This window comes from Buceros rhinoceros, unplaced genomic scaffold, assembly GCF_000710305.1.
Source record: "Buceros rhinoceros silvestris isolate BGI_N320 unplaced genomic scaffold, ASM71030v1 scaffold561, whole genome shotgun sequence".
Lineage (NCBI taxonomy): Eukaryota > Metazoa > Chordata > Aves > Bucerotiformes > Bucerotidae > Buceros > Buceros rhinoceros.
In genome coordinates this window covers 34,798-46,592 of record NW_010392301.1, presented here as the reverse complement: position 1 = coordinate 46,592, position 11,795 = coordinate 34,798, and the positions used below count along the sequence as shown (strand labels likewise).

At 44.0% G+C, this 11,795-nt stretch overlaps 1 protein-coding gene across 1 annotated transcript in view; it reads left to right on the top strand.

The window, feature by feature from the left end:
* Nucleotides 1-8,795, top strand: part of SHANK2 (SH3 and multiple ankyrin repeat domains 2) — a 123,802-nt gene extending 115,007 nt beyond the window's left edge. The window contains exon 10 of the mRNA XM_010144397.1: nucleotides 8,036-8,795. Within this exon, the coding sequence (XP_010142699.1) occupies nucleotides 8,036-8,609 (574 nt within the window). The 3' untranslated portion in view covers nucleotides 8,610-8,795. The remainder of the gene's footprint in view (nucleotides 1-8,035) is intronic.
* Nucleotides 8,796-11,795: the final 3,000 nt, after the last annotated feature.

Here is an 11,795-nt window from a genome sequence, read left to right as displayed (position 1 = left end):
AGTCTTACCTGCAAACCGGTGATGGTTTGTGAGGTGGTGGCTGCCTGGCCACGCCTGTGCCCAGCTCCCCACTGCCCCTGGAGCAAGGCTGGCACCTTCCCCTCACTCTGAGCTCAACCAGCAGCATGTTCCAGTGGTGGGTGACTGAGGATTGGTTTCTGAGCTTGAGAAAGCAATTTTCGTTAGTAAAAGGCTAACAGCAGAATTTATCACAGTGGAGAAAGTGCTCCCGTTTCTTTGTGTTGGGCTGTGTATGTTTATGCCCTGAACTGTCTGCATTCAGTGTCAGTTCTCAAAGGTGCCTGCAGAAAAGCGATGGGCACATGGTAAATGCTTCCCAGACAATGCCTTTTTTTTTTACTGTTCTTACTCCTGCCTTATCTTTTAAAAAGTTAAGCAAATTACAGCCTTTCTAGCCCAGCTGCACGACTGACAATTTTTTACAAAGCTGTCAAATATTATGACCAAGGGATTCCATCTTGCCAAAATTCCAAGTATTAAAGCCAATCTTTAAATTTTAAAGCTAAAATACTTAGAGTTTCTTGATTTTTTTTCCTAACGCTGTGAAGCCTAGGATAACCAATTGTAGCCCTTTTCTGTGAGGTAGCATCAGAAAGGGAGCAAGGAATTTTAGCTCATGGAAAGCGGGGATTCTGCTAAATTACAGAACAGCTCGTTAGCCCTGCTAAAGGAGAAGCGGTAAGAACTGAGTATGCCTCTTCATATCCTTCAGCCCAAGAGAAGTATTGGGAAGTGTTATAAATAGGAGCATTGTTCACAGGCTCGCTTGGGTTATATTCGCAGCACTAGCAGCCTGATGAAATTAAAAACGTGTCTTTGCTCGTTGGGGCATGCATGAAGTTATAGCCCAGATGACAATCCTGAACATCACCAGGAGTTACTTCTGCACAGCTGGTAGGCAAACAGTTGTAGTTCACTCACAGCAATTGCCCTCTTAGGGTAACAGAGAGGTGAATTAGATTGTAGATAGTTGAGTAATGGCTTGCTGCAGAAACCCATAAAAATATCCTCTCTCCGTATTTTTGATAAATGAGGATTAGGAAGAGATCGTTCTACAGTGCTGAGCAGCATTTCTCTCTCAATTATTACATAAAAAACAACCCTAGACTTGCTTTTTTTTCTCCACACATTGGTTTAGTATGATTTTACACCGTGTATTTATATCTTTACATGATTCTTATGGAGACACCGAGTTTCAAGGTTTTTAAATAGAGCATGGGAACATTTGGCTGGAACCATCATCTTCTCAGTGTCAGTGACCAGCCATGGGATAGGAAAAAGGAGACTAAGGAAAGAGAGGAAGAAGCAAAAGGATGTGCTTGCTTACTTTGTGCTAAGCAAAGTGTTTCCTCAGAAGGTTCTGGAGCAGAGCTCAATTCTGGCCATCATTTAAGGAATTTTGGAGATGAGTCCTGGTGACAGGGATTTTTATCTGGTTGATCCATGTAGTCAGGTCACGACATCCAACTGTCACTTCCTTCATTTTTGCCCATCGTTCTGTACAGAAGCTGTTGAGGATGTTTGGATACAGGGCTCCATTTGACCCAAATACCCAGAACTAAAGCCCCAGGGAGGACAACTCGTTGCAATACCCGTTTCTGAACTTGGATATGCACAGGTACAGAGATGAGAAAGTCCTTTCTGGGGAGCCCTGCAGCTCGGCAGGTGATGCTCAGCGGGGCGAGGAGCACAGCATGTGTAAAGGTAGTATCGACCGTGGTGCTCTAAATATAGTGGTGCTATAAATTCACTTGAGAGGCCACTGAGTTTTATATGGAGCTGATAAAAGAAATGGGGAGAAGACTACTGCGGGGGTTTGGATAAGGTTAAGGGAGCAGCGCTGGCTCCGTCTGTGAACCCAGCCGTCGCTTAGCAACGTAATGATGGAGGGCAAGCCTACGGGATCAACTGAATAATATCAGCATGATTAACGCAGAATAGACCCAGGGGCTGCGAACGGAAGAACCCCCATCCCCCAGCGGAAACAACACCTTCCACCACGACTCCAGGGTACTGATAACGAATAATGAACAGCAATTGCTGCTGCTCTCCACCATCTCCATACCAAAATGATCGATGGCTTTGCCACAGGGAGAAACAATCTCTATTTCAAACAGTGCCAATGTCTCTCTGGCTGTGTTTGCACAATGTCCCTGCGGCCTTGGAGGCAGCTTGGGCGTCACTCCTGGTAGGGGGAAATATTAATTATAAATGTGGGAGTTATGGAGGATGCTTAACCATGCAGGATTGAGTCCTCTAGGAAAAATAACCTGTACTGTGTTGGCATAACAAGTTTTAAAAAGTGACGCTGCCTGTGTCCAGAGGTTTTGTCCATCTCTGGAAATTTTTTTTAATGGCTAGCTGGAAAAGTTCCTATTTTCTCACAAACAGGTAAGGCAGAACCGAACTTACTAGCAAGTCCTGCGTAGGGACTGATCCAGCATGTGGTTTATTGTGAAGAATGTCTGGGTTTCACAGGCGATGGAGTACATATCTTGCAGGATAATTCTCAAGCCTTGATTTTTCAGTGTACTGCTGCCCCATTAGATTCATTTCATTGCGTTAACCGTTTGTCAGCCGATTGCACAGGATTGCTTGCTTTGTCAGTAATTTCTGCAGTGTTTCAGTCATTCCATTTTGTCATTTTTATTTGCTGTCATGACTGCTGTTGTCAGAAGAGGGTCATGCTGAAGTGCCATGAAGTAAGTGACGACCATAAAGCATAGAGTATTCGATGTTGTACATTCTGCTGCTTTTTAATGCTCGCTCCTTGTTATTGCATTTTAGTGAATTTGGTGTTGGCTTTGTCTCCAAGTGCAGTGTGGATTAGATCACCCTAATCCAGAAATGGTAGCCATTCTACAGCCAGAAATAGGATGTCGTCTTAAGATTAAATAGAAGCCACTTGCATCAGAGAAGTATTCAGCCACTGTTTTAATAACATGAGCACGTAAGACCAGATTCCTGAAGTTATGACTGAGCACCTAAAAGAGGGGGCATGATTTTTCAAATACGCCCAAATTCTGCTGGATTTTTGGAGCTGGAGGGGTGGAGAGGGATGATTAGTGCAGCTTTTTGTATATAGGCGAGGTTAAAAGTAAAACCAAACCAGCTTTCAAAATAATCAAGATCTGCTCTGGTGGTCGCTGTCGAGTCTTTCATCCTTGGAAGTTGTGGGATTTCCCCCTTTGACCTGTTTCCCTGCAGCTCTCCAAGGAGAGAGGACTGAGGCCATCTCCAGGTCCTCTGCCCCTCAGCAGCACCGTTCTCTTCCTGCTGGGTTCCAGACATTTGTGCCATTCGCATGGAAACTGTCGCTCTTGAACAGACTCCCACAGACCTTAATGATTCTCCTCCACTCCAGCTGAAGAGTGTGTTACTTGCAAGAGACAATAACCACTTCTCAATTCTTCTCGCTAAAGTAACACTATTAGAAGAAGCTGTGTATCCTGCCAGTCATCACGTCAGCCTTAATCTTCCCCCAAAACAGACAACTATTGACTTACTTTCCTACCGTACAATTTTCCTTTGACAATCCAAAAGTCAAGTAAAAATATTACAAGAAATAAAGGCAAAGTTTGGGGTTTGTGAGCTCCCAAAAATCTGTAAAGTTAATTCCTTGCAGTACCTCTGCATAGGGACCCATTTCACTCCTTGGTTCTCGTGGTTATTAAGATTTTTTTTCTCTGCTACAACGTAAGAGCTTTGTCAGAAACAGTAAGTCTTTTGGCAAGTTGCAGGATAAAACTTTTGCAGGATAAAACATACTGGGATTTTTGGTTAATTTTTTTTCAGATGGGAGGCTCCTAGTAGCTGATTCACTGTACCATCTTTCCCTGGCTTGCTTCCAATATTAAGTTGATAGTAAATATGAATCCTGCAAATCTAATTCAAAATTTAAAATCATTTCTTGCCTACAAGCTGTGTTGGTGGCTTTTACACTTGGAGGCCCCATCATTGTGACATAGGAATTATATATGGTGATTTTAATGTGGGGCAACATAATGGGCATTGCAGTCGGTGCAGTCTGACAGCAGCCAATGTTTATAAATTACTGCCATATGCCGATTCTAAGAGAGCAAATTTTATTTAAAATAATGATCAGACTTTTCACCTTTTTAAAATGAAATTCGGGGTTAGGCAGGTTTAATATGGGTTTAATATGTTTAGTGTAACAGATGATTGAATAAGGCTTAAGAAATTGCTCTCGTTAAAACTCTGGAAACCCCACGACAGGAAGCAGCCCTGCCTGCTCTCCAGCTGGAGCGCGCTTGCTCCTTATTGACTAGGGTACCGATCAACCGTAAAATACAAGACAGCTGATGGTTTCAAGGCTGTATCTGCATCACAGATTGCACAGGAGATTTCATGAACTGCAATTTGGGATGCATGGGAGTTACACAAATACCTGCGTTTTTCCTCCTGGATTGCAATTAGGGCACATCGGGCTCTGGAATATGCTGGAGTTGATAGGGCAGGTGAAAGAAAGGAAAAAGAAAGGGAAAAAAATGAATCTTGGCATTAAAGATGTGGAACTGAAAGCCTGGAAATGCAGCTGTGAGCTTCAGCATGACCATCCCGAGGGCCGTGTCTGTGCCGGGAAGGCTGCACAGCAGGCTGGGAACCGAGCACAGACTCAGTCCTGCAGCTCACTGGATAATTTTGGAGGCAGCAGTGGCCTCAAGCTGCTGTGGTTAAAACTCATCCTAACCAGGAGCGCTGCTGTCGCAGCAGTGGGGACACGTACTGACTGAGTCAGTACGTGTCTGACTGGGTTCCCATGTGTGTAGCAGAAGTCATAACTTTCTTGAGGAAGGCGTGTTGCAGTGGGATTAAATCTGTTCATGTTAATGAAGTGCTCTGAGCTTTCCTCATAAAAGGGTCAATATCAATAATAGCTTCAGTACCGATGTGGCTATAAACTGAGCTGGCACTGAAACCTCATTAATCAGCTAAAAGGAATGCTCTTCTCCTTGTTCCAGAGGTGTATTTCACTAGTCCGCAGACCTGAACCTATGGCTGAAAGAAGCAAGATGCCCACAGAGCTCTCAGCGTTGCTCGTGGCCATGGGAAGCCGTTGCTTTGATCCAGGCTGACAGGAAGCAAAGTACGCGATGCCTGTGATGCTTTGCTCACCCAGCATTAGTGCCCGTAGGTCTGGGGGGGGTTAGGTAACACTAGTCGAAGGAATCCTTGAAATAAGGGCACACAGTTTACTTTGGGGGGTTTGTTTTAGTGGCTTAAGCTACTGTCTTTAAAGGAACAGTGACGATTCCTGATCAAGGATGGACAGGGAGTCTGTGAGAGGGACAATACAGAGAAGGAGCAGTGAGTTACAAAGCAAAAGGTGTGTGATGAGCCTGGAGCTGTCAGTCGAGTAACAGAAATGATCTTCCAGCATCTAGAAGATAGATTTTCATAATCCAGTTGATATTCCCACAATGGGTGCGAATACAAAACTGTAGTTTCCAGTATTTACAAGAGAGGAAAGCTGAGTAGAAGGGTAATTGCAGGTAAAGATAGGGACACATGTCCTCATTTATACAAAACTCATCCTGCTCTTCTCACAATCCCAGACTTCTTCAAAGCAGGTTTTTTGTTGATTTAAAATTATATCACACCTTATTCAAGTGGTTGAGACTCCTAATGCTTAGTTAGAGTAGGTAGAAATAGCTTGCTCCCCTTGGTTAGTAGAATTTAATAGTTTCTTGCCATAGACTTCTTATTTGTAAGAATGCTTAACTGGAAGACAATGAGAGCCATTAAGCTCCAAAAAAATCACAGGAAACACTCAAAACCATGCCAAGTGTTTCCTCTGTTTGTTAAAGACCTAAGTGCTAAAAGTATTGTTCCTGCTGTGTTTTACGTACCAGTCGTTCAGCTGGCAATAAGATCCTTCTGTTCCCATTGAAATACGCGGAACATTTTGTGGGACATCGGTGGGATTGCTCACGTGAATAACATGTACCTTCTCCAGAAAGTTATTCTTCATGCTTTTCTAATGACACAGTATTGGAGCTTTGTTTGAATGAGACTCACTGTGACATCTCAGGGCTGTAGGTTACCTGGTGTCCAGGCTTGTTCATTATGTGCCAAAGCTCCAGATGTGATGCAGAGAGAACGTAGCTCACAGGGCTCACAGCAGCCAGCAGCAAACCCAGGAAACACTGAAGAAGGTCTCCTGTTCAGTACCACCAGGACTGCAGCAGGACTCGTAAGAGAGAAGGGCATTGATAGCCTGTTATCGTTGCCTCAGGTTTTGGTGAGGGAGTGGGTTGGGGGGTGGTGAGGAAGTGCTGGTACCACCATCTCGTTATTTAAAATGTTAACCACTCCTCTATTCAGCATGTGGGTGAGCGAAGTCATCGTTCCCCGTCCATGGGTTCCCAATGACATTGCAGACCCGGTGAGGCAGGATGACCCTGCACACTACGTCCCGCTTCCTGGGAGTCACAGTGCTCTGCGGGAAGGAGCAAAGCCAGCATGGTTACCTAGGGCAGAGGAGCCTCTCATTTACAAAGCGGACCTAGTGGTGAGGAACATCCCAGAGAGAACAGAGGTGGGGTTTGACCCCTGCTGTGTGGATCATTAACGCAAAGTCTTGAAGCAGTTGGTTTCTTCTGTAAAGGCTTTTTTTAATCACGGGGCTCCAGAAGCGTGCTCACTTTTTGGCTCTGTAAGATCTTTTTTGCACAGTGGTGAATCTGCCTTTGTATCTGACACCAGGCACCCGAGTCATCTTCAGTTCTGCTAGGCATGACAGGTCAGGCCTGGGGGCAACCTGGCACTTGGAATCAGAGGGCTTCAGTTGGGGTCTGGGTTGGAAATCTGACTACAACATCCTCCAGATCATCCTCTGGGATCCATAGCATCGCTTCAAGGATAAACAAATCCTTCCTTTGCTCTGGAAGTGCCTGAAATCAGTTGTCTGAAGGTTTTCTAGTTGGCAGCGTCTTTTAAAAAAGTGAAAAACTCTGGAGCTTAAGGCACCCAGGAGCTCCCTGGAAGATCCTGAAGCACACACGCTGACTGGCAGAGTTTTCTCATGAGTGGAGTTGTGGGGTTAAGCATTCACTGACACGAACAGACCTGAGCCTGGATCTTCTGCTTCTAAATTTGTTCTATAGCCACTAGACAAAAGCAGACTCATCTGCTCCTTCACCCGCCCTGCCAGCCTCGGTGTCAGAGCTATCCCCGCAGCAAGCTTCATGCCTGCTTGGTTTGTAATCTGGAAGTTCCTTTAGGCAAGAGAGAGGTGCCAGGGACTCGACTGCAGCTACATCACCTCTGGGCATGCACAGTAAGAGTTTTGTCTCCTTTAGTTTTGTAGTGAAACTGCTGCAGTGTAATTTCTGTGCAGAAGGCAACGGACACAGAAGTCCTTTTGTGAACCGTAGAAGGACTGTTTCATGTTTAAAGCAGCAAAAGGCCAGCCGAGCAGAAAGGGAGATAAGAGGAGCTTGTGGAGCGCGTTCTGTGGACAAATGGGAATACTGACGTACCATAAAATGCAAACACACCGTAAAATCTGCTGAGCAGATGCCCAAAGATCCAAAATCCAGTGCTTCCAACACTATCTTTGTTACCTACCAGTGTGTAAAGCTGGAAGTTTTCAACTGAAAGGAAGGATCACACCCCCTCCATGTAACGAAGGGAAGATCAGCTCCCGATTGCACTTCGTGGGCAGCACAGAGCGCTCGCGTGCTTATTCCACTCAGTGCTTCTCGCTTATCTGTGAGTTAATGTGGTGTAGCCTGTCAAGGAAGGGTGTGCTCTGGAAGATATTTTTCTGAACTGCTCATAAGCAAAGGGTTTTTTTTTAAACTATGGCTTACCATTGATGGCTGTTTTATGGGTGAGGTTTAATGATACTGTCTGAGTACTTTTTAACCTGTTGCTAATTAAAAAATGAAAATGTTCGAGCATTCCAAAACCATATTTACCACGTGTTGTTACGGGCAGCCCTTCAGCTGGTGGCTGACATCTAACTTTCCTTGTCTGTTTACAATTTCAGGAGCACGGAAGTCATGAGTACTGTCTCAGGTACACGAAGTACAACAATCACTTTTACTGTCCGACCTGGAACCAGCCAGCCGATCACACTGCAGAGCAGGTCCCCAGACTATGACAGTAGGACCTCAGGAGCAAGGCATGCTCCAAGCCCTGTGGTTTCACCAACTGAGATTAATAAAGACATCATGCCTGCTCCTCTGACTGCTTCTGCTTCAGCTTCATCTCCTTCTCCAACTCTGTCCGATGTATTTAGCCTACCCAGCCAGCCCCCTTCTGGGGACTTATTTGGCTTGACCACAGGGCGCAGCAGGTCTCCTTCTCCCTCAATATTACAACAGCCAATCTCAAATAAGCCGTTTACAACTAAGCCTGTCCACCTGTGGACTAAACCAGATGTGGCAGATTGGTTGGAAAGTCTAAACTTAGGTGAACACAAAGAAACATTTATGGACAATGAAATAGATGGCACTCATTTACCAAATCTACAAAAGGAAGATCTGATAGACCTTGGAGTGACTAGAGTTGGGCACAGAATGAACATAGAAAGAGCTTTGAAGCAGCTGCTGGACAGATAAGAATAGCTATTTTGCCTCACAAACTTCTGTTGATAACTAGAGATGGGCTGGTACTGAAATACCCCAAATGCCTTGTCTGTCTGCGAGTGCCAGCAAAATTGGGGGGGAGGGGGAAAACAGTTGAATTCCTGGTACTCAGGTAATGCAGACTGTGTGCTACATGCCCAAACGTTAAATCTAAATCTGCAACACAAGTGGGGCCGTTTTATTTCCAAGTTGTGGGGAGATACGAGAGAGAGAGAGAAAATTGTTAACTTCAAAAATACTATCTCTTGATGATGCCCTTCCGCTGGAACCATCGCGTAGCACTTTTCTTTCCATTTCAAATCGCGAGCTTTTAATTTCTTTATTGAAAAGCACTATATCCTCTTCTTGACATTCAGTCTCCGAGCAGGCTTCCTTCCCCACCCCTCGGTTCGTGGTAAGAGGACAGATTGCTTCATTACCGTTCAAAGCCATTTTTATTAGTAGCAGAGGCACAAGATGAGGACAGGGACGGGAGTTCATATTACTGTTTTTTGCGCGTTTAGCTCTCTGCCTCGTGGGCGGAGAAGCTGGTTGTTCTGCTGGCATTAGTTCCAAGGTAACCTTGCTCTGTTTTACCTGGTATTTCTTTATTTCTGCAGTTATACTTAGCACTCTTCCAAGGTGGCAGAACAAGTTCAATACATGCTCCATTGACTTGACCTGTAAGACGATGCAGACGGTGCAGATAAACTGAGGAGGAATGCACACTTAGAGGTACAACAAAATGAAGCTAGTTTGAACCTGAGACCCCCAGTTTTCAACCAGCTAAACTACTGCTAAGTCGCAATATGAACTCTACAAGCCAATAACAATTTGGGGTTATGTACAGACGCATCTTCGGGCCTTCACGGTCAGATGCGCAGATACGCTGACCCTCGAGAGGTGCTGTTTAATTCAGGGAGTGGTAAGCGCTTTAGCTATTTTGAACATCAGGCCAAGAGAGGAGAAGACGAATGCTCCCACTGAAGCCAGTGGGAGGGTTGCCAGTGTTTCAGGTGAGAGGGATTGCAGCCTGTGAGCTGAGATGGAGATGGTTCCGCTTGTTAAAAGACTGGAAAAGGTAAAAAGGTAATGCCAAGCGGGAAGGAGGTCCAGCGGTCCAAGAGCCAGGAGAACTGGGGAGGTGTCCAGTCTCTCGTTTTTATCGCTGCTAACAGGTATTGGCTTCTTGACAAGGAGAGCAGACCAGACACTTCGGGGGAGCTGGACGCTGCCCATCGGCCGCCAGCGATTTCTCTGCAGGGCTCTTGGTGAGGTGGCAGGAGAGGCGCTGTGCCCCGCTAGAAAGCAGGCGGCTGCGGCCGAGCGCGGGCTGGGTGCTGGGGTAAGAGAGCACGAGAGCTTTGCAGGAGACTTCAGTCAGCAGGGGAGAAACACACAGATTTGGTTAATCTGACTTTTTTTTTTCTTTTCTTTTTTTTAAAGTTAACAAGTCTCTCTCCGCATGTTTGAACTCCCCTTGTAATTAACACCTCTTACTATCTGTGAGTTTTCTAGGTCTTTATTAACGTAATATTCAAGATGTTCAAGGTGGGTAAATTGTGTGTGGATGGCTAGACTGCCTACCTACCATACTTTCAGGTTCTCTTACATTTTGCAAGGTACCTGAACTTTCTTTCCTTGATATGGTCCTTGATATGGTCCAGCCTATCTCTAATTTTTTTATTGTGATTATTTTTGCTCACAAACAAGTGTCTAATTAGGTCTGCAACAGCCCTAGTATGAGTACATAAAGTTTAGCATTTTAAATATCTTTCTTTACTGCAAGTTTAAATAGTTGTACAGATAGTTTATAAGCACAATATTTTAAGAAAATAAGTGGCTGGTCTACTGGGCAGCCTTTGTGCCACTTCAGTGCTAGGAAGTTAAAAACAAAAAAAGAAAAAAAAAACTTTTGTGGTTTACTACTATTTCTGTGGAATAATTATAAAGTCTTGACCTTTTTAAAATCAACCTCATTTGGATGCATCTGAACCAGCAGAGCTGTGTTATATTTTCTATCTTTGCTAGAACTTCTACAAAGGAGGATGAATATTTCTTCAAAAGTGGTTATCGTTACCAACACATTGGATACTCATAAAAAGCAACTTATTTAGCCTCCTGCCCCCTTTACAGAACAACAAATCTTTTGACTTAACATCTGTTACTACACTGTATTTGTATTTGGAAGTTCCAGGTAGCCTTGTAATAAAAAAACCGAGTACTAAGGCATTTTACTTTCGAGAGTACTGACTTTTTCCACGGGTGGTGTAGAAAACGGCAGGTTCATTCAGACAGTCCACACAGGCAACTTGAGGCCATCCAATACTTTAAGAAGTGTAAGAATGGTAATTTAGCCATCATTGTCTTCCATTTGGTGACGCGACAGAATTCAGTAAATAAACCACTGATGCCATGCTCTTTTTTTCGTTTCTTTGGGTACATTTGATATTACCTCTATAACATGTGCCAGAAAATACGTTAGAAAATACAGTAGTAAAAGAGAATATAGAAGTTGACTTTTAAGCTGCTTTTTAATCACAACCTTCTCATTGAATTTCTGTTGACCAAGTGCTGACGTACACGGGAAATGACCGTCGACAGTAATCCCTTTCTTACACAGGCGTGTTTCTTGCTCGTGTATCATTTTGGGTACCGAAGGAGTAGGTATTGTTAGTAGAAGAGAGGTTTAGCACATTAAAGAGCTAATGAAATAGTTTATTTTTTACATTGTGTCTTACAAAGTAAAGGTGAGGAGACCTGAGAGGACCTACTTTCACCAATAAAATACACCTCTGCCAAGATGAATCGATTGGTCTCTAGCTCTGGGTGATGTTTTTGCTGCAGAAAGCAATAGTAACAGATAACGACATGGCCTCCGAGTATTTTCATCGGTCTGGAAATGTTGGGGGGGAGGAGAGAAGACCCATTTATTTCATGCTACTATGATAGTGAAAACCAAGTTGTTAGAGATCTATGAAATACGTTATGATATTCTGGGTTTTAGGATCAACTTTTGTTTATATACTGTAATTTAAATAAATTGCATTTACATGCCTAGTTTCTGTAATATTTGTGTATACAATACCAAAACCTTACAAGATGTAAATTGTGTATAACTGCACAGACTCCTTTCCCTAGGTGTCTGAGAACATTTTAAGTTTAATTCATATATTATAA